The following is a 25,057-nucleotide window of genomic DNA, read 5'->3' on the forward strand; positions in this document are numbered from 1 at the left end:
TTGAATACCCACACATACAGTACGTACATGTGTACATACACACCACTAATCCTGACGTTCTCTATATTCCCAGCAGGTCGGGTCACTGCAGGTTACACTGTCCGAACTCACATGTCCACTGTCCTTCAAGTACTAACAACTGGCTTATTGGCTACATATAAATAGCCCTGGTGTGTGTACAGTGATCTACAGTGTGTGTATGTCCTTATGTACATGTACAGCCAGTCTGTGTGTGTGTGCCGCTGGTGTTAGTTTACAGTAAGTGTGCGAACGTCTCTGCAAGTCCGTCACTGATGCTACTGAAACATAAACCATAAGGACAGCGAGATAGCATATGGATCCAAAGCTGAGTTTCAGATCTCACATAGTGAAACCTGAAGTAAAGTGACACCTGCACACCACACACACACACACACACACACACACCTCTCCAGCTACAAAAAAGAGCAGCGGGGTTTCCTCATCCTTGGCTTTGTACTTGGCCATGATCTTCTCAGCAATTGGCTGGATGAGCTCCTTGGCTGGCTCAAGCTCGCCCTCCTCCTCTGCGTCTGAAACACAACGAACACAGAGAGAGCGTGTGTGTGTGAGAGGGAGGGAGAGAGAGAAAGAGAGAGAGAGAGAGAGATTGAGAAGTTGTAGAAGAGCCAAAATGAAATGAACCATCATTTCCAGCATAAGAGTAATCGAGAAGCAGGAAAGAATGGAATGAGGGAGGAACGAGTGGAGGAAGGGACAGACGCTGAAAAATGAATGTAGGAGGTTGGAGGAGAAATGGAGAGGAACAGATCGCTTCAGAAAGCCTCCGTCTGACCTGATCTCATAAAGACCCAGGGACTCACCTTACACTGGTACCTCTGCCTCAGAAGGGTAAAAACTAAACCCTCTCTCTCTCTGTCGCTCTCTCTGTTTCTCTCTCTCTCTCTCTCTCTCTCTCTTTCTCTCTCTCTCTCACACACAATTTACTGTACTAATAATATTGTCATAATTCATATGAAAAGATTAGAACATTTGTATACTTTTTTACTACTCAAATTTTCATTATCTTTTCATATTTAACATCAAAAATCCAAAAGTTTATTTTGATGTTATACGGTTTCCTTTAATCACCTAATAATCTACTGACACATTTATTAACCCTGTCTTTTGTTTCAGGGTTAAATAAGAATTCACAATACAAAGTGTAGAGACGTTTGGAGATGATGCCAAGTATAGAGGAATTAGTACACATGGACAATTCTGTCTGCATTTTTGTGGTAAAGAATAAAGTAATGTCTCTCTCTCTCTCTCTCTGTCTGTCACTCACACACTCACTCACACACACACTCACACACACTCACACACACACACTCACACACACTCACACACACACACTCACTCACACACTCACTCACACACTCGCACGCACACACTCGCACGCACACACTCGCACGCACACTCGCACGCACACTCGCACGCACACTCGCACGCACACTCGCACGCACACTCGCACGCACACTCGCACGCACACTCGCACGCACACTCGCACGCACACTCACACACACACTCACACTCACACAGACTCACACACAGACTCACACACAGACTCACACACAGACTCACACACAGACTCACACACAGACTCACACACACACAGACTCACACACACACAGACTCACACACACACAGACTCACACAGACTCACACACTCACACACACACTCACACACTCACACACTCACACACACACTCACACACACACTCACACACACACTCACACACACACTCACACACACACACTCACACACACACTCACACACACACTCACACACACACACACACACACTCACACACACACTCACACACACTCACACACTCACACACTCACCTACAAAGAGGACTAGACAGGGACCTTCATGGAGCTGCACAGCGTTGGATTCACTGAGCTCCAGCACAGGCCTTGGGTGCCAGGGGAAAAGATGGCATTCTGGGTCATTGAGCACCTCCACCCTGCCCTGCCGTGTGATCATGTGACCCTCTGTGTCCAGAAAAATCAGTGTGGGGATTCCTGCAGCAAACACACACAATTTATAACAACTGGCAGATGAGAAGAAGCATCATGCACCTTGAGAGTAACTCACTCGTCATAAAATATCTCCATCTGTATGTAGAAATATATGAATAAAGCCAGCAGATAAAGTATTAAAACAAACAGCAAAACATCCTGTAACATGTACAACTATGACGACATGACTGACGTGTGTGTGTGTGTGTGTGTGTGTGTGTGTGTGTGTGTGTGCACACGCAGTACAGTTGTATTCTAGCTGTCAGCTGTCTCTCCCCACACAAACACAAACTCTCTCTCACACACAGACACACACACGGTCTCTCTCTCTCTCACACACACACAGACACACACACACAGTCTCTTGTTTTCGCTTTCTCCCCCTCACACACACACTCTCTCTCTCACATATAACCACACACACACATACACACACACCACACACACCACACACACACACACACACACACACACCTGTGTCTGTTCCCTGTTTGATCTCTCAGCCCCTATTAAAGATTGGCTGTGAGACTGAACTGTGTGTTCTTATCACACTCAGTCAGTGAGCGAGCAGTTTTTGGTCAGCGCCTGTTTCGATTCCCGCAACTAGCAAGAATTCCACTCATTCCAGCCGAGCCAGGCTGGGAGCCAACAAGAACTGACTGACCGCCTCCGAGGGGAAGAGATCAGAGAGAGATAATGAGAGCAAGAACCATGTGGAGAGAAAAGAAACAAAAAGGGGAAAGAACCAAAGTAACCGACTGCCATACAGATTAATTAAACAGATGAAATCGGATCAACAGGGACTGCCAGTGTCTCTCAGCACACTTCGCTACGTGTTGCCTGAGTATTTATTTTGGCATCAGCGTAATTAAAACCTGATGCATTCAAGAATTCCATAATGAATGCTTTAAACAGATAGACTGATGACAAATTAAAGGGAAAAAGCAAGTTGTTGAACCACCACAAGCTGCCAGAACTGCCTAAACACTCCGGGACATGGAGTCTACAAGTCTCAGGAACGTTACTGTGGCGATAAACACCATTCTTCTAGCAGATATATTTCATCACATGGGGTTGAGATGATGTTGTTACAGACCTGTTTCCCAACACACTGCTCCAAAATCTCTTATAAATCTCACGAGGGTGTGATTAATATGATTGATGACATCATCAAACTATTCGGGTTATCTTTATGCCCTGTGGATGGGGTGGAGCCACACTGGATGGCAGTGATGTCTGTAATCTCTCTTCCTTCTGTCAAACCTCGGTAGCTACTAAACATGTCCATGATGTTTTTTTTTTCCTCTCAGCATTGCTTGGAATTCAGTGAGTCTTGTCTTGACTTCGTCAGTCACCACCGTCCGCAGTGACCCCCAACGTGAGACCAGCAGCACCAGCAGGCATTCCAGCTGCAGGCATCAGTAAAGCAGGCATTTGAAACACAGACTGTGATAACAGCTGCCCATTTGATGTGGAGGCAATGAGAGTTTCCCCAGAGGCAGCGCAGGAATCTGACTGAACACACCTCCAGCTCTAGCCTTGACAGAAATGCCATAACACTGGGGGAAGAAGCAGCATCCTACAGTAACTCAATAGCAAACCTGATCAGCTGCCCACAATCCTCAAACTCCACAGCTGTGCCTCTGTCCTTCCTCCTTCCCTCTTCTCCTCCCATTTAGAGGCTTTTCAGATCTCAGCCTCACCACACACACACACACACACACACAGGACACACACACAGGACACACACAGGACACACACACACAGGACACACACAGGACACACACACACACACACACAGGACACACACACAGGACACACACACACAGGACACACACACAGGACACACACACAGGACACACACACACAGGACACACACACACAGGACACACACACACAGGACACACACACACACACACACACACAGGACACACACACAGGACACACACACAGGACACACACACAGGACACACACACAGGACACACACACACAGGACACACACACAGGACACACACACACACAGACACACACAGACACACACACACCCGCTACACACCTTGTATGCCGTAGAGTCTGTTGAGGCGGGATCTCCTGGCCTCGTCTGTGTAAGGCACGGCCAGCCACGGCATCTCGCTGAAATACTGTGTGAAGGAATCTTCTGATCTGCAGAAACAATGTTCAGTGTTCTTCTATTTTTACTTCTACAAACAAGGAGCAGGAAAAATTCACACAACCAACATTTTGTAATGGTTAAAAAACTCTAAATTAACCAGTGAAAGTACAATTTCCCCAGTGATCAATGTGCTTACTTCTTTAATTTCTTCCTCTCTTATCTTATCCATCCTTTCTGTCATCCATCCCATTATTCCTTCTATCATTTAAATCTATCTAGCCTTAGGATCCATCCATCCATCCATCTATCTATCTCTCTATCTACAGTATCTATCTCCATCCATTTCTCTATCTATCTATCTATCTATCTATCTATCTATCTATCTATCTATCTATCTATCTCCATCCATTTCTCTATCTATCTCCATCCATTTCTCTATCTATCTCCATCCATTTCTCTATCTATCTATCTATCTATCTATCTATCTATCTATCTATCTATCTATCTATCTATCTATCTATCTATCTATCTATCTCCATCCATTTCTCTATCTATCTATCTATCTATCTATCTATCTATCTATCTATCTATCTATCTATCTATCTATCTATCTCTCTATCTCTCTATCCATATCCTCATCAACTCATCTCTCAATATCTTCATTTAAGCATCTATCTATCTATCTATCTATCTATCTATCTATCTATCTATCTATCTATCTATCTATCTCTCCATCCATTTCTCTATCTATCTCCATCCATTTCTCTATCTATCTATCTCTCCATCCATTTCTCTATCTATCTATCTCTCCATCCATTTCTCTATCTATCTATCTCTCCATCCATTTCTCTATCTATCTATCTATCTATCTATCTATCTATCTATCTATCTATCTATCTATCTCTCCATCCATTTCTCTATCTATCTCCATCCATTTCTCTATCTATCTCCATCCATTTCTCTATCTATCTCCATGCATTTCTCTATCTATCTCTCCATCCATTTCTCCATCCATTTCTCTATCTATCTATCTATCTATCTATCTATCTATCTATCTATCTATCTATCTATCTATCTATCTATCTATCTCTCCATCCATTTCTCTATCTATCTCCATCCATTTCTCTATCGATCTCCATCCATTTCTCTATCTATCTCCATCCATTTATCTATCTATCTAATCTATCTATCTATCTATCTATCTATCTATCTATCTATCTATCTATCCATATCCTCATCACTCAATATCTTCATTTAAGCATCTATCTATCTATCTATCTATCTATCTATCTATCTATCTATCTATCTATCTATCTATCTATCTCTCCATCCATTTCTCTATCTATCTCCATCCATTTCTCTATCTATCTCTCCATCCATTTCTCTATCTATCTATCTCTCCATCCATTTCTCTATCTATCTATCTCTCCATCCATTTCTCTATCTATCTATCTATCTATCTATCTATCTATCTATCTATCTATCTATATATCTATCTATCTATCTATCTATCTATCTATCTATCTCTCCCTCCATCCATTTCTCTATCTATCTCCATCCATTTCTCTATCGATCTCCATCCATTTCTCTATCGATCTCCATCCATTTATCTATCTATCTATCTATCTATCTATCTATCTATCTATCTATCTATCTATCTATCTATCTATCTATCTCTCCCTCCATCCATTTCTCTATCTATCTCCATCCATTTCTCTATCGATCTCCATCCATTTCTCTATCGATCTCCATCCATTTCTCTATCTATCTATCTCTCCATCCATTTCTCTATCTATCTAACTATCTAACTATCTATCTATCTATCTATCTATCTATCTATCTATCTATCTCTCCATCCATTTCTCTATCTATCTCCATCCATTTCTCTATCGATCTCCATCCATTTCTCTATCGATCTCCATCCATTTATCTATCTATCTATCTATCTATCTATCTATCTATCTATCTATCTATCTATCTATCTATAACGTGTGAACTGTTTCTAGCTGATCTAAGTGATATAGAGGATGATGGATGCTGCTGCACATTATTATGATGTAACTATAAATGAACAATCAGTGCACTGTAATAAATAAAGCCATGTAATGACTGGCACACACTTTGGAAGCTGCTGTTAACCTTGAGGTGGTAACAGTAGCTCTGTATCACACCACCACCACCACCTGGTTGATTGCACATCAAACAGAAGAAGCGGTCACAGGTCACTAAGCTAACCCTGATATTCCTGTGAGGGTTTCAGCTCCCATACACACTGTCACTATGACCCCAGTACAATCAATCCTAAAACCATCATTTGACACAAGACACTGACTGTGAATTCTCATCATTACACGTGATGTGTGTCTTTCCACGTGTGAGAGACGTGTATTGTGTGTCTTTACCTGTCAGCGCTCACAAACACGATCTCGAACTTGTGTCCAGACTCCTTTACTTTCCGATAAGACTCCACCAGCACTCGGGTAAGACTGCGGCAAGGAGGGCACTGTGTCCACACACACACACACACACACACACACACACAGCAATGAGATTTGCTTGGGTCTGACACTGTTCTGTCTGTCTGCCTGTCTGTCTGTCTGTCTGTCTGTCCACCCATCTGCCATCTGTCTTTCTGTATGCCCTTCTATCTGTATGCCCGTCTGTATAGCCTTCTGTCTTTATTTCCATCTGTATAGCATTCTGTCTGTATGCCCGTCTGTATGCCCTTCTGTATGCCCTTCTGTCTGTATGCCCTTCTGTCTGTATGCCCGTGTGTATGCATGCCCTTCTGTCTGTATGCCCTTCTGTATGCCCTTCTGTATGCATGCCCTTCTGTCTGTATGCCCTTCTGTCTGTATGCCCGTCTGTATAGCCTTCTGTCTGTATGCCCGTCTGTATGCCCTTCTGTCTGTATGCCCTTCTGTCTGTATGCCCTTCTGTCTGTATAGCCTTCTATCTGTATGCCCGTCTGTATGCCCGTCTGTATGCCCTTCTGTCTGTATGCCCTTCTGTCTGTATGCCCGTCTGTATAGCCTTCTGTATAGCCTTCTGTCTGTATGCCCGTCTGTATGCCTGTCTGTATGCCCTTCTGTCTGTATGCCCTTCTGTCTGTATGCCCTTCTGTCTGTATGCCCGTCTGTATGCCCCTTTGTCTGTATGCCTGTCTGTATGCCTGTCTGTATGCCCTTCTGTCTGTATGCCCTTCTGTCTGTATGCCCTTCTGTCTGTATGCCCTTCTGTCTGTATGCCCTTCTGTCTGTATGCCCGTCTGTATGCCTGTCTGTATGCCTGTCTGTATGCCCTTCTGTCTGTATGCCCTTCTGTCTGTATGCCCTTCTGTCTGTATGCCCTTCTGTCTGTATGCCCTTCTGTCTGTATGCCCTTCTGTCTGTATGCCCTTCTGTCTGTATGCCCTTCTGTCTGTATGCCCGTCTGTACATTTTCTCAAAGCATTTCTCAGTCATTATTTAAATATAAACAAAGTTGTGGTATTGACCATGTTACCATGTGAACTGCTCGCTTAAAGTGCGTGTTCAGATCACACAGATTCAGATGGATTTTTGATCTAAAATGGATCAGAAGGTTTTGAACAGACAAGTACACAATAAAGCAAAGAGGAACAAACCAAATACTGAGAAACTCTGGGATTCATGTAAATAATTCTGCTATTAAATCAGAAAAGAAGCATTTTCTCTAACTTTGATACATTTTCCGGTGAAATCGGATATCAGGGCAGGAAAAAACGAAAGCCAGGAATTTGGTTGTATTTATAAGGGGACGGAGTGTAAAACGTGTCATGAGGGGGGTGAATATCCTGCTGTTTGTTAGTCAGTATCACTGTGACTCGAGGACAAGCTGACTCGGCATTTCTACTCTCACGATTGCATATCAGAAGCTGCTTAGAGCTTTAAAACCCTGAAGTCACTAGAGATTATTTTCAGACCGACTGCACTGCTCTGCACTTTTGTGGTATAAACGCACAACATGGACACACTGGTGGTGAAATAAAGCTCTAATAAAGAATAAAGAAATAAAGAAATAAACCCTCATCACTCCTCGCACTGCACCCCGCACCCTCCGATCTACCAGCACTGCTCGACTGGTTCCACCATCTCTCAGGGTAAGAGGCAAGTATACTACAAGACTCTTCTCTGTACTGGCACCAAGGTGGTGGAACGAACTTCCCCTAGAGGTCCGGACAGCTGAGTCACTGGATATTTTCAAGCGGCGTTTGAAGACCTACTTATTCAGGAAACACTTCAACTAGCACTTCTTTCATTATCTTTCGCATTTAAAAAAAAAATAAATAAAATAAAATAAAAAAAAAAAACACACCTTTGACACTTTTTCATTGTAACTTTGAACAAATGTTTTAAACTCATGGTATCTTAAGTATGTAACTTAGTGATCCAGCATTAATGTATTCAATGTTAGAGATTTAAGCACTTATGTACGTCGCTCTGGATAAGGGCGTCTGTCATGTGCTGTAAATGTAAATGTAAATGTAAAGCTCTGAGTGGCTGCATCCACGTGTTCGGCAAACTTGCTTTCTGTTTCATTCACACTCTACTTTCTACAAGTTAGACTTGGAGTGAAGTGTTTATAAAGTGCACACTGCACTCACCCAGTGAGCAGAGAAGTAAATCCCCACGTAGGAGCCCTCAAGAGTGCTGCTGTCTGTCGGCTGTCTGTTGTTACTGAGCAGAGGTCCAGCCACCACCTCCGCAAAGGGCTTCGGCCCCCACGGGAACTCTAGACCTGAGATATACAGAGAGAAAGACTCGTTACACACACACACACACACACACACACACACACAAACTTAAATGTTTTAACACACAAAATTACAGACACACGATTTTAAGCTTTTACACACACAATCTTACACACACACACACACACACACACACACATACACACACACACGAGAGGCTGCTTAGAGGCAGAGCTTCAAAACCATGAAGTCACTAGAGCCTATTTTCAGACTAACTACACTACTTACACACAAATTTACACACAGACACACACACAGATTTGGTGTACACCAGATTTGTGTATGTCCTCCACTTATTTCTAATCAGAATAAACTGCACTTGATTCAGTTTGCTCTTGAAAATGAATGATAAATCACAGCACCTCTCTCTCTTGCTCTCTCGCTCTCTCTTTCTCTCTCGCGCTCGCTTGCTCTCTCTCTCATACTCTCTCTCTCTCTCTCTCACTCGTCATACATTTCCCACCCATGAATAGGTTTTTAGGGCAAACCGAGCAGGCTCCACTCTCTGAAAGTGCCCTTATGCAAGTGCCTTTTTGATGAGAGCTTCATTAGGCCCAGAGGCTGTGCCCCACTGAGCAGCTCCTGCTCTATTGCTGAGCGAGCGCTGAAGTGCTCTCTATCCACTCCTGCAGAGCTCTCGCACAACGCTTCACACTTTCTCGCTCCTCTGCCTGCACCATACAGCTACATTCAATCACCACTCCCTGAATACCACATGCTGAATATAAATACACCGTCACACCCTATTAACAGACTGGGAATCATTAACAGCAGTTACTGCATGAACACACACCTGAACACACACACACACACACACACACACACACACACACACACACACTAACCTCACTCTCAAAGAAACAGCAGCTGTATCTGAAAGCTTTCCCGCTACACAAAGAGAAAAAATTGGAGGCTGCTATGTAGGGTTGCAAAATTCCGGGAATTTTCAAGGCTGGAAACTTTCCATGGGAATTAACGGGAATATATGGGAATTAACAGGAATATATGGAAATAAACTGGGAATTTTTAAAAAATGCAGAATTGCCTATAACAAGGAACTTCAATGTAGTTAAAAAAAATCTTGCAGCATAATTGTGTTTAAAACAACAAGATTTAATGCAATTTAAGTTGAATCTGTACCCTGCGTTCCTCGGTCACTTGCACACAGCACACTGCTTACTGGAGGGCCATTGAGGCCAAGCCCCCTGCATGTACTTGCATTCTTCCATAACATGCACAGTAACACTTTATTTTAGGGTCATTTTAGTCTAGTTGCTTATTAGCATGAATATAAATAGAATATTGGCTATTTATTAGTACTTATTAAGCACATATTAATGCCTTATTCTACATTCTTAATTGTACTCAATATCTAAACTTAATAACTACCTTACTAACTCTTAATAAGCAGTAAATTAGGAGGGTTACCACATGCACAGATAATTTGATGACCCTCCCTCACATACTCACTCCCCCTGAAATTAAAAAAAAAAATCCTCCATATATCACTTAAGGTGGGATTCACCTCCAATGGACATGGAGGATGTTGATGAGGTCCAGGAAGAAGCCATTGAGACCTGCAAGAATTGAGAGGAAAAATGCCAAAACCAGAGACCTAATAAGCTTGAGAATAAATGCTTCATTTTACATGATTGGGACTTTTTTAAAAGGGCAAGGGTGGGGGATGCTTTCATTTTACAGCAATCATAGGGAAATATGTTTATTACAAGCATAATAATGTTTATTATGCTTTTGTGTTACTCAGTGAAAGAATCAATTAAAGTTCTACTTACAATTAAATCAGTCAAGACGTCATTTTTAAAATTTGTATTACCTTGCATGCATGTCTGCTTATGACCAAACAAAATGTTTATTTATGTTTGTATATGATATAGTTTATATAAATTTCCAAATAATTCCCATAAATTCCAATAAATTCCCGTAAAGTTTCCAATTTGGAATATTTCCAAAATTCCCCAAATTAAATTCCCGTGGAAAGTTTACGGAAATTTACGGGAAACTTTCCGCCCCTTTGCAACCCTACTGCTATGACAATGTTAACCAACATATCCATGTTCCCCAATAATTTAAGCATAGAAAAGTTATCCCCATTATGCTTGTTAACAAATCTACAAATCAAATGATGCTTGTTACCTGCTTACAGTATATCATACATTACTTCTGTACAAAAAAAAACAAACCTTACAATCTAAGTTCAGTGGACGTTATTCAGCGTGTTGTTCCCCGTGTGAAGTCTGAGCTGGAACTTTGATGCCTCATCGATGTGGAACAACTTAATCTGTACTGTTCTCCGTCACTGGCTGAATTCATGGCACTTTTGAGTGTAACCATGTTGAACATTTCTGAGATATTTGATGGTATATTCCATATTATATATAAAGGGTGAGTAAGGGTTTTATGCTAATCTTATTTCTCTGTATGTTGCATCGGTATTAAACTACCCACCTTGGAAGACATTTTCAAAAAAAATGTGTGTGTGTGTGTGTGTGTGTGTGTGTGTGTGTGTGTATATATATATATATATATATATATATATATATATATATATATATATATATATATATATATATATATCTATATATATATCCAACTGCTCGTTAACGCAAATTCCTAATCAGCCAATCACATGGCAGCAACTCAATGCATTTAGGCATGTAGACATGGTCAAGATGATCTGCTGTAGTTCAAACCGAGCGTCAGAATGGGGAAGAAAGGTGATTTAAGTGACTTTGAACGTGGCATGGTTGTTGGTGCCAGATGGGCTGGTCTGAGTATTTCAGAAACTGCTGATCTACTGGGATTTTCACGCACAACCATCTCTAGGGTTTACAGAGAATGGTCCGAAAAAGAGAAAATATCCAGTGAGGGGCAGTTCTCTGGGGGCAAATGCCTTGTTGATGCCAGAGGTCAGAGGAGAATGGCCAGACTGGTTCAAGTTGATAGAAAGGCAACAGTAACTCAAATAACCACTCGTTACAGCCGAGGTATGTAGAAGAGCATCTCTGAACGCACAACACATGGGCTACAGCAGCAGAAGACCACACTTACGGTACTAGTAAGGTGTACCTAATAAAGTGGCCGGTGAGTGTGTGTATATATATATATATATATATATATATATATATATATATATATATATATTCATAATGACATTCCTTTTGTACAGTTATGTCATACCACTTCATACTGTTTCATACTTACATAAAAACCACACTATATATACCCTTATTCAGTTATATGTACATATTACTACACCGTCTGTATAACCTCATACCCTTATTTATTACACTGCCACTTGTAAATAAGGTATCTACAGTATGCACTTCTGGTTAGATGCTAACTGCATTTCATTGGCTCTGTACATGTACCTTGCACAATGACAATAAAGTTGAATCTAATCTAATCTAATCTAATCTAATCTAATCTATTCTAATCTAATCTACTGGATACTCGAATTTCCTCCAGGATATAAATAGATCCATCTTTCCATCCTTTGCATATGTACTTTTATGTTAATTGGTGATTTATGTCTTTAATTTTTGTTTGTCCTCTTGGCCAGGACACTCAAATATCTCTATTTTTTTCTTCCTGGTTAAATAACCCTTCCTACCTGACTAACTGCTGTGGATTCAGAGGAATAAAACGCTTATTGAAAAATAACGGGGTCGTCTACGGGGTATTAACACGACAGCATGTTGTTGCTGACTATTTAACAGCGTGCGTCTTAATGTTTTACTCCTAACGTCACACAGCCCCGGGTTTTATCCTCTGAACCTAATCTCAAGGAAGACTGTTGCAGGAAACACTGATCACAGAAACTTAGCAACAGTGAATCATTTTACCTTTCCTTCTTCCTTACCAGTTACAGCACGAACACCTTCTCACACACAAACACACACACACACACACAGGAGGATGGACAATTGCCTGGGGCCACTTAGGCTTGCAAAGCGATAGAGTCTGCTAGTATTTGTCACTCAGCATGACAAACGCTTATTTTCAAACACTCTTCCCTTCTCACTTTGACAAATAACCAACCTCAGATCACTGTATTTACATGACAGGTAGGAGACGAATGAAAGCATTACCCGTAACAAACACAGACCTGTATCCTGGAAACAGAACAGTTTACCAGCAACGGCTCAGCGGAGATCCGGACAAAACAGCGAAACATTCCAGAAATTTAAACCAAGTGACTCAAAAGGTTCTTTAAGCACTGAAACGAGGAAGAAGACGAGTGTCAGTCAGCTTGGGCCTGACAGGATTCAGACTGTGTGCTGTATAATATTAGTCTGTTGGAAGAATCTGAAACTAGAGCGTCAAACTGCTGGCAGCTCCAACAACATGATGACAGACAGACTCGACAAATCATTGTATGGCTTTCAGAGAACAGGGCATGTGAGTGAATTCTGGCATTCAGCCCAAAGAGACAAACAAACTGAATTCTGGCCAAAAGTTTTTTATGTTTCTTTTTTTTTTTTTCAACTTTATGGAAACAAAATGGTGTGAAAACATTCTTGATTAAACTGTAATAAGCTATGATTATGTTCAAGTCAATTTATTTGTATGGAGCGTTGAAAATAGTCATTTTATAAAATATAAATATTAAAATGGATAGAAATGATACATTTCTTAATTAAAATGCATCCATTGAGCAATATGATACGAGTTAGGAGCTGAACACAAAGAAAAACCCTGTAAAAACAGTCAGTCTGCCCAAAAACACAGAGTGTTAAGTGTCACAGAGGGAATGTCCTACATGGAGGAGAGAAACAGACATAACCCTAATCAGTACAGTCTGTAATCAGACACTGACTACACCTACACACACACACACACACACAATAATTTGGACTGAATCCCAGACAAGCCAACACTTACATTATGCACACCCAAGTGAATATACTCAATATTTTCTCTTCCTTTTCCACCTCCCAGCTCAAATGCTCAAACACAGCACACCCACCCACCTACCCACCCACACACACACACACACACACAAGAAGGAGCTGTCCGGTTGAGAAACAGCTCCATATCTTCTCTGAATGCAAGTGCACTAATGAGCAGAAGGAATAATTGGGCATGGGTAGTGTGGGAGCTGGGGTTCATTAGTCTGGGCAGGAATCTGTCATTCTGCTCATGGGAAAGCCGTTGCTTTTGCTGAGGGGATTTCACACATGCCACTGTGCTTCTTCATCTGCCTGATGACAAATGAGGCTCTTCCTGTGCCGTGTGCGAAGGGGGACTCTGGGTGCCATTTAAGAGCACGGTGTCAAAATATTGATAGGACAACACAAGAGGAGTTTCTCTTCTTCTCACCTACATCAGGCTGTGCACAAGGCTTTAAGGTTTAATGGGTAGAAGAGAGAAGGATTTTCTTTATGAGGAATCAATCATGGAAGCCCATGGCCACACACACACACACACGGCAACAGACACACACACACAAGACAACACACACACACACACACACATATATATATATGGCTACACACACATGACTACACACATACACACACATGGCCACACACACCCACTCATGGCTACACACTCATAGCTACACACAGACACACACACTCATGGCTACACACACACGCACACACACAGAGCTACACACACACACACACACGGCTACACACACACCCACTCATGGCTACCCACTCATGGCTACACACACACACACACATGGCTACACACACACTCACGGCTACACACACAAAGATTTCGAATATTAGCTGTGAAATAATACTGTGCGCATTGTGAGAGGTGTGTGTGTCACCTTTAGGGTCGTCTTTCACCACTAGTAAACCGTTGCGACACACCACCTTCCCTGTTGTTGCATCCACAAACACCAGTGAGGGAATACTGGTCACCTTGTACTTGTTCCACAGCTTCATCTATACAGAGAGAGAGAGAGAGAGAGAGAGAGAGAGAGAGAGAGAGAGAGAGAGAGAGAGAGAGAAAGAGAGAGGTGTTGTAATGTGCTACAAATCTTAAGCAATCAGTTAGAACAATTACAACAGACAGTTCAAGGATTAATCCCCTAATTTGATTGGAGGAGAGAATACACTGTTTTGACCTGCACTGGGACTCTGTGTGTATCACTGTACAGCTCTCAAGACTGAAGATCTCTGTGTAAGAACAATAACATATCAGAACAAGTTCGATCATATAAACCTGTGATTTACTGACTTGCTGTTTAACTACAGCTTTTATAGATTGCATTTGTGTTACACAGCCAGACATTTTAATAACTTAAAGGATTTAGGCTTTGATTGTAATCGTTTTTCAGTGAAACAGTAACAGTGAGTGCATCAGGTGATTAGTGTCTGGTACAAAACTAAATCTGAAGATACTCTGGCTAGAGATTACTGTAGGTTAGAAGAATACTGAAATATTTGTTTAAAAAAAACAAACAAACACACAACGCATCAATTAGCAGTTCTGTCATCTCTACAGTGTTTGGTCCTATTGGTTTATGGGTTTCATATACAGAATCTCGTCTAAAGGCAGGAATCAGACAGCCACAGGACCGCTTCTGCTTTAGAGTCGGACTTGTGAGGAAACTCGAGTGGAAACCTTCGTCTCCCTGCCATCCTGCTTCGAAAAGCCAGCGAGCGGGCGAGCGGAAAATCCACACAGTAAGAAAAAAGTCCATGTTCAATATAATAAAAGGAAAGAAAACCAGAACAAAAACTATGAACTCACTGCGTGCTGCTTTTCTGCATTCACCAAAGAACAAAATGTGATAAATAATTCAGTGGTGTACATGCGAATGCTGAAAGAGACAGACTTTAAAGGATGAAGATACACTTAAAAAAGGAGCTGACAGACGGATCGCGGCCGTTTATTATTTATATGAGATAAAAGTATGTTTCCTCTTCGGATACTCCCAAGAAAGTCTTATTCGCTAACAGAAGTAAGCGTGTGTGTGTGTTTGTGTGTGTGTTTCCAAGAGGACAGACAGATCAGAGAGCTGCGGCAGATGCGTGAGAGTTATTACTGAATGAAAAAAGAGATTCTAAGGGATTTTGTTCCTCTGCTGTTGCTCATCTTATGGCAGACGAGAATGACGACTTCATTTTCTTATTTTTTCCTCCAGTGTTGCTTCTGTTTTCCGGTGTTTTCTGTGGTGGATTCAGTTGAAAAGCACATGAGTTTTAATACAAAACTAAGTAGACTTGCAGGCGTTCGATAGAAATGGTCTGAAATTTCAAAAAACAATTCTGTAAAGCTGACTAACGTTCCCTCACTCTGCGGTTCACATCTGTTTCAAAGCTCCTTTATTTGCACAAGTCCTATATAACACAAATCAGAGTGACTCAATAAATATACAAACAAATAAACTAGGTTAAAGTTAACAGTAATAACTAGATTTGTAAAGTTCGTCGCAACAAACTTTGATGTTGGCTTTGACGAGGCAAGTATTTGCAAAGGCCGGTGCTTTTTGGAGGCGAGTGGACATAAGGGTCAGTGTTACTTTTGGAGGCAAGTGGACAGAAAGATAGGGTGCCAAAACATTATGCAACATTAGGCAAGTGGAGACGAGCATGTGACGTCATCCGAATACTCCTGAGGAAGTTCCCCACATTGGGCTGAGTGTTTTGATATGTCACATGTTCATGTTGTGCTAATTTTTGATTTTCACGTGACGTCATCAGAATAACCCCGAGGCAGTTCCCCTCATTGTGCTGAATGTTTTGATACATCACATGCCCATGTTGTGCAAAATTTTTTATTTTCACGTGACGTCATCAGAATACACATGAGGAAGTTCCCCTCATTGTTCTGAGTGTTTTGATAGGTCACATGTCCATGTTGTAAAAAGTTTTTTGATTTTGCATATTTTGGGGGCGGGGCTGCGGCACAACCGGAAGGCCAGTCGGTACACCAGTTTAAAAGTTTGTTCAGAGTATCACCCTAAAGGAGCTGGCCGAGTTTGGTGTAGATAGTTCGAAAGCTTGCTGAGTTATAAACCTCCAAAGTTTATAATGGGAGTCTATGGGAAAAAAGGCCATTTTGAGACCCGGTACCGGAAGTACCGGTACTCGGATCGCTTAGAAAAGTAATAGCAACAAACTTCAGACCACTACAGGTCTACAACATATCCGAATTTGGTGCATGTGGCTCGAAAGCTCTAGGCCGCATTAAATTTTATACATTTTTTTCTAAGCTTAAATAGGAAAACAGAATGTTGGCTTCTACAAAGCTACATAATAAGTTTAGCTCTGGTGCAAATCGGAGTTCCGCTTCTGTAACAGAGCACAGAGCATAATCACAACACCACACTGAAGTTTGGAGAAAATTCTGTAGAATTCCTGTAGAGCAGCTCCCCTAAAGCTCCCGGACTCCAGAAGGGGACCTTCACAGCCGTCAAAGTCGAGAGCGATGTTCAGCTGGGGAAAGGGTCCCTCCTCTACAGGACCAGTCTCTGAGTGCCGGTAGTCCATCAGCCGAACAAGCTCCTCTGATGTTAGGAAGGACCTCCAGTGGTGTAAGAGCTGATTGAGATTGTGCAGTCCCATACGTGCTGACAGGTCCTCTGCCCTTGACAGATCTGTTCCTGAGATGTTTACGATCTCCTGTACACCAAAGGCTCCTCCAGCAGCCTGTGTAATGTTCCACAGCCTTTGTTTTGTTTTGGTTTTTAGAGTTCCAGATTTTTAAAAGTCCACAGTAAAAAAAACAAAGTCCTGTCCAGTCTCAGACCACCAACTGTGCGTAATAATCCACTGGCTGCTGCTCTCCATACTATGTTTCCTGTCCTCCTTCCTCCTTGAGCAGATGGAGTACGCTCTGAGGAATCCAGTGTAGACCGTCCCAGAAGAAATCCACTAGCAGGGCCTGGATGTTTGCTAGCAGGTTTGGTGGCGGGTCCACGCATGTCAGCTTGTGCCAGAGGGACGACGCGGCGAGGTTTTGACCAGTGTTTGCCCTCTGTAGGACACCCTTGGGACCAGCTGCTTCCACCTGCTCAGTCTGCCCTTTATGTGCTCTACAGTGCAATCCCATTTTTAATTTAAAAACTCATTGTTCCCCAGGTAGACACACAAGTGCTTAAAACCACCTTGTTTCCACAATAAGCCTCCCGGTAGTGTAGTCTGCTCACTTCTCCACTCCACTGCTAAAATGGCTTCTCTTTTTGCCCAGTTGACCTTAGCAGAAGATAAAATCTGAAAGTAATTTAAAAGATCATTCAAAACATTCACATCTTTCTGCGACGCAATAATAACTACCAGGTCATCTGAATATGCTGATACAGTAGTGATGCATTGCTGTGTGGAATATTAAAACCAGAAAAATGACATCTAAGGGGGGCACGGTGGCTTAGTGGTTAGCACGTTCGCCTCACACCTCCAGGGTCGGGGTTCGATTCCCGCCTCCACCTTGTGTGTGTGGAGTTTGCATGTTCTCCCCGTGCCTCGGGGGTTTCCTCCGGGTACTCCGGTTTCCTCCCCCAGTCCAAAGACATGCATGGTAGGTCGATTAGCATCTCTGGAAAATTGTCCGTAGTGTGTGAGTGTGTGAGTGAATGAGAGTGTGTGTGTGCCCTGCGATGGTTTGGCACTCCGTCCAGGGTCTATCCTGCCTTGATGCCCGATGACGCCTGAGATAGGCACAGGCTCCCCGTGACCCGAGGTAGTTCGGATAAGCGGTAGAAGATGAATGAATGAATGAATGAAATGACATCTCAGTTTGTGTAAAAGAGGTACAATTGCTAGTGAGTATAATATACCTGACAGAGGACAGCCTTGTCATATATTTCTGTACGCTTTTAAAGGGACACATAACATTCACACCGTTATCCTTCAGTACACCCAGTTTCACTGTACAACACCTTGATCATGGTTATGAAACCCGGTGAACCCGAAGGTTTCCAGCACCTTCCACAAATATTCATGCTCAACCCGGTCAAATACCATTTCCTGATCTAGAAAAATCAGACCAGACTTTAAGACCAATAGCCAGGAGACGTCCAAAATGTCCCAAATTAAAATATACGTTATCAAATATAGACCTATCAGGAACGCAGTACATCTGGTCCTGGTAAATGAGCTTCTCCATTACCTTAGTCAGCCATGAGGCTAATGCTTTTGAGAGCAGATTGCAGTCAGTGCAATGAGTAGTCAGCAGTCAGTAGTGATACTGGTTGCCAGTTCTTCAGGACTGACATGTCTCCCTTTTCTGGCAGTAGGGTCAGGATGGCCCTACTGTAGTTCAAAGGGAGTCTAGTGCTCCTTTTCCACCAGAAAGAACCGGGTGCTGGTTGAGAGCTAGTGCTTTTGCTGGTTTAAAGTTAGTTCCACTGGCGAGCCTTCTAAGAACCAGTTTGCCTTTCCATGGGCTAGAGAGCCGTCACAGTGCCGAGTCTTATGTCACTGTATACAATGTTATACAGCAACGTTAGCGTGGACATTATAACTATTTTATTATCAACACAGAAAAAAGTTAGCCTTAGCATGTAGCTACGTACTATCGTGTGTGCTGATAATGTATCATATCGCGGTAAAGTAAAAGTGTATTAAACATTAATATACTTAAGGTACATTATCAAAGGCGCTAAAACACACTCCTCAACACTCACCACACCACCTACACACTCTGTGCTGGCGAGTCAAACTTCTGCACTGCTTTGTGCTCGGAGTCGCCATGGTCCTCTAACACGCTACTCACACTTACACACACACACACATGCACAAACACACAGTTCCTTACTCACACACACACTCACATGCACGAACACACACTTACTTACTCACACACACACACACACACACACTCACATGCACAAACACACAGTTCCTTACTCACACACACACTCACATGCACGAACACACACTTACTTACTCACACACACACACACACACACACACATGCACGAACACACAATTCCTTACTCACACACACTCATATGCACGAACACACAGTTCCTTACTCACAAACACACACTCACATGCACGAACACACAGTTCCTTACTCACACACACACACACACACACACTCACCCACTCACATGCACGAACACACAGTTCCTTACTCACACACACACTCACATGCAGGAACACACAGTTCCTTACTCACACACACACACACTCACATGCACGAACACACAGTTCCTTACTCTCTGTCACACACACACACACATGCACGAACACACACTTACTTACTCACACACACACACACACACACTCACCCACTCACATGCACGAACACACAGTTCCTTACTCACACACACACTCACATGCAGGAACACACAGTTCCTTACTCACACACACACTCACTCACATGCACGAACACACAGTTCCTTACTCTCTGTCACACACACACAAACACACGCACGCACGAACACACAGTTCCTTACACACACTCACATGCACGAACACACAGTTCCTTACTCACACACACACACACACACACACACACACGCACAAACACAGTTCCTTACTCACACACACACACACACACACACATAACAAAAGTCATTAATCCCAGATGATAAACGGAGAAAATGGCATTAAATGGAAAAAAGAAAATTAGCATGATGCCAATCTCGCTCCACCGCACATGCACAGAGAGAGATAGCTGAGTTTTAATGTGTAATTTTTGGCAAATTAAGCATACAGAGTGAAAAAGACACAAAGAGAGAGAGAGAAAGAGAGAGAGAGAGGCGAACAACAGACAGAGACAAAGAGAGACATACAGAGAGACATCAGTGTGACAGTACATGCCGTCCTGCCACTACACAAGGGAGAGACACTGAGTCTTCATCACCATACAGTAGAGTTTTACTGAAAGTGTCCTTTCATTCACCTCTAACACTCCTGTCTCCCTGGTCCCTTTATTCCAGTCACTCCAATGTCTTTTTTTGTACCAATATATAAACTTGGATGGTTTGTCTGATATCTTTTGATTTAAAAAAAAAATATATATATATATATATTTATATATTTATTTTCCTTTCATTTTGCTTGAATTGAATTGAACTGAATTGACATATAGAGATAGAGAGAGGTAGAGAAAGACAGGCAGAGAGACAGAGAGAGCGACACACAGACAGAAAAAGTCAGAGGTAGACAAAGTTAGAAAGAGAGAGAGATGAACAAGAGACAGAGAGAATTCTACTACACAGCTTGCTTTCCTGTTGGGAAGAGGACAAGGTCTGTTTTAGGAAAGTATAATACACCAAAAAGATGTAAGGATCCCAAAGAGCACCTCCCCTGTCATTCCACCACACACACACACACACACACACACACACACACACACGTGATGATGAAAACAGGCAAGGAAGCAGCAGAGCAGAGTTTCTCTCCAGAGTCAGGGTTTATTCTGGAGCTTTAGAGGTTAGGCAGTGGACAGGGATGCCTCGTGCTGTACCTCGACTCTTCTTCTCTGAACAATCCCACACTTTAACTGTCTACATGCTCACACAGTGCTACATTCAGAACACAGCTCACTTATACCCAAACTTCAAATAAGTTCATAAAGGAAGAATTTGCAGGTGGAGGATTCACGTGTACGACTGTGTGTGTGTCGGAGTTTAAGACAGCACGGAGATGGAGGAAAAAGAGGACATGACATGACTGACAGAGTGACACTGAAGTACACGTAGAATATGTGAGGAGAAAAAGGCACTAAAGATGAGGAAAGAGAAAAGGAAGAAAAGTGAAGTCCGACAGGGAAGCAGATTATACATACACACACACACACACACACATATACATATATATATATATATATATATATATATATACGTATATGTATATGTATATATATATATATATATATATATATGTATATATATATATATAGAGAGAGAGAGAGAGAGAGAGAGAGAGAGAGAGAGAGAGCTCATTTAAGTTAACCCTAATATTATCTATTATAATCTTTTATGTATCCATGTAATTCATATAAATTAATTAAACACTGCATGTCTTACTGTAATACGTCTGTTAAATAAATTAATGTCCATTTATCTTTTGTGTTTTTTATCCATGACTGTTTTACTCTTCCTTTATTTGCTGTTAAATGTTTGTTTATTAATTTGCTTTGGCACCATTGTTGAAACAGTCATGCCAATAAAGCAGACTGTGACTGTGTATGTGAGAGCGAGACAGAGTGTGTGTGAGTGTGTGTGTGAGAGAGTAAGAAAAGATGGCTAAAATAGAGAGAATAGAGGCAGAGAAAGAGAGGGAGGCAAAGAGAGAGGAAGAAATAAAGACAGAAAGAGAGAGAGAAATAGAGGCAGAAGGAGAGAGGGAGACAGAGAGTGAGAAATAGAGGCAGAAAAAGAGAGGGAGGCAGATTGTCAGAAACTGAGGCAAGAAGAGGGAGGCAGAGAAAGAGATAAACAGAGGCAGACAGAGAGAGAGAAACTGAGACAAAGCTAGGGACGCAGACAGTAAGAAATAGAGGCAGAGAGAGAGAGAGAGAGAGAGAGAGAGAGAGAGAGAGAGAGAGAGAGAGAGAGAGAGAGAGAGAGAAACTGAGACAAAGCTAGGGACGCAGACAGTAAGAAATAGAGGCAGAGAGAGAGAAATAAAGGCAGAGAGAGTTAGAAATAGAGGCAGATAGAAAGAGAGAAATAAAGCCAGAGAGAGGGAGGCAGAGAGTGAGAAATAGAGGCAGAAAGAGAGAGGGAGGCAGATTATCAGAAACTGAGGCAGAGAGAGGGAGGCAGAGAAAGAGATAAATACAGACAGACAGTGAGAGAAATTGAGACAAAGGTAGGGACGCAGACAGTAAGAAATAGAGGCAGAGAGAGAGAGAGAGAGAGAGAGAGAGAGAGAGAGAGAGAGAGAGAGAGAGAGAGAGAGAGAGAGAGAGAAAGAGAGAAATAAAGGCAGAGAGAGGGAGGCAGATTGTGAGAAACTGAGTCAGAGAGAGAGAGTGAGAAATAAAGGCAGAGAGAGACAGAGAGTAAGAGAGTCAGACATAGAAAAACTAAGAGAGAGATAGAGAGAAGAAGAAGGTACCAAGAAGGAAGCCTCCTGAAACCTGATGAGAACATGCAAACTCCACAAACACAGTGAAGGTGAGAATCAAAGCCCAGACCTCAGAGTCATGATGCACACAAACAGCAGCCTCTAAACCACTGTGTCCCCATCAGTGTTTCTATACATTTACTCTACAAACACACACTCCGTATTTATTCCCTGCCACACAGACACCAGTCTCACATTAATCCTGGAGTTCATGTGCCAGTCCTCCACAGACATCTCCAGCATGGCACGTGTATAACCTGACTGTTCATTATAACCATGGAGCCTTATATTCCTGCACTTTCCACCAACACAACACACCACTGGTCCATGCTGCCATTATTTATAGACCTGCATGTTGTTCTTGTTACTGGGGTTCAGATTTAAACCCTTTAATTCAACGAAGCAGTCAAACACAGTAATAACTTTTATGAAGGCAAGTTGCGATTTCCACTGTAATAAAATCATAATAAAAAATACTACTACTACTAATAAGAACAATCCCAGGCTCCTGGCTGTGCTTCAGACGGGTCACTTTGAGAAGCATGGCATTATACAAAGGGCTGACACACGGAATACAAAACAGGAAGAGAGAGAGAACATTTCCAAAGGGGAAAAGGGAAAGAAGAGGAAAGGCTTCAGAAGGTAACTTTTGATGTCACACTTCCTTGGGTTGTGTTGGACGCAGGTCAGAAATGACGACACGGATGTAAAGCCGTGAAAACCTTAAAAACACGACAACAGCAACAACAATGATGACTACAACGTGTCTGAATGTTTGCCTCACTGTAGCTTTGACTGTTTAACTGTTGTTTTTTTTGGTAAAATGTTGGGGAATGAAGTCATCAAAGGCAGACAGGAGGCTTTTAGTAAATAAAACTCGCTTTTTTAATGGTGTAACAGCTTTGCCAAAGTCCCCATGGTGCCCTTTCTGCTTTACTTACAAGCTTGGCAGCTTTCTCTCTCTCTCACACACACACACTCACACACACACACTCACACACACACACACACTCACACACACACTCACACACACACTCACACACACACTCACACACACACACTCATACACACTCACACACACTCACATTCACACACACTCACATTCACACACACTCACACATACACACACATTCACACACACTCACACATACACACACATTCACAAACTCACACACACTCACACACACTCAGTCAAACACAGTCTCATACACACACACACACACATGCAATGACACACATACACACAAACATACGTACACACACATATACACACACAAACACACACTCACACACACACGTAGTCAAACACATCAAACACAGTCTCATATACACACACACTCACACATGTACATGCAATGACACACATACACACAAACATACGTACACACATATACACACACAAACACACACATATAGACAAACACATCAAACACAGTCTCATACACACACTCACACATGTACATGCAATGACACACATACACACAAACATACGTACACACACATACACACAAACACACTCACACACACACATATAGTCAAACACATCAAACACAGTCTCATACACACACACTCACACATGTACATGCAATGACACACACACACACACACACACACACACACACACACACAGACACTACTACTCTAATGAAATAAAAGTCAACCACAACTGATCAACACAACCCCGGTAACTGGCTTTACACAAGAGACGTACATGACTAGTTAGTTATGTTAGCAGCTTCATGTAAAGAGCGCACAGTCATTAAGGATTAGCTGCTGCTGTGGAATGTGGAGGCCGAGCGAATGACGTTCTCGCGCTCGTCGAATGAGTCGCTTCCCATCGTTCCTGCCTCGACTTCTCTGCGTGGTTCTTTCACAGTCTGGAACAAATCTGGCTCGATGCCGCATTCGGGCTTCACAAAACACACCGTGTAGAACAAAAGACACACAGAAAAATAAATCAGCAAGTTACTTTTACTGGAGTTCATTTGTTTATACTGTATGGTGTAGCCATAAAGTCTAAGAGAAAAAATACATTAAAAACAAAATGAAAAAAATAAAAATAAATAATACATTTTTGTATACACTTTTGTCCTGTGGTGTTTTGTATTGTCTTTTGTCTC

General features: G+C 42.1%; 1 protein-coding gene across 1 annotated transcript in view; it reads right to left on the reverse strand.

Annotated features, from left to right (window-relative positions):
• Window positions 1-25,057, reverse strand: part of nxn (nucleoredoxin) — an 82,674-nt gene that overhangs the window by 8,705 nt on the left and 48,912 nt on the right. Inside the window, exons 2-7 of the mRNA XM_060887917.1 lie at window positions 14,732-14,849; window positions 8,782-8,915; window positions 6,560-6,660; window positions 4,101-4,207; window positions 1,867-2,046; window positions 427-551 (exon numbers count right to left, since the gene is read on the reverse strand). Of these exons, the coding sequence (XP_060743900.1) occupies window positions 427-551; window positions 1,867-2,046; window positions 4,101-4,207; window positions 6,560-6,660; window positions 8,782-8,915; window positions 14,732-14,849 (765 nt within the window). The remainder of the gene's footprint in view (window positions 1-426; window positions 552-1,866; window positions 2,047-4,100; window positions 4,208-6,559; window positions 6,661-8,781; window positions 8,916-14,731; window positions 14,850-25,057) is intronic.

This window comes from Tachysurus vachellii, chromosome 15, assembly GCF_030014155.1.
Source record: "Tachysurus vachellii isolate PV-2020 chromosome 15, HZAU_Pvac_v1, whole genome shotgun sequence".
Classification (NCBI taxonomy): Eukaryota; Metazoa; Chordata; class Actinopteri; order Siluriformes; family Bagridae; genus Tachysurus; species Tachysurus vachellii.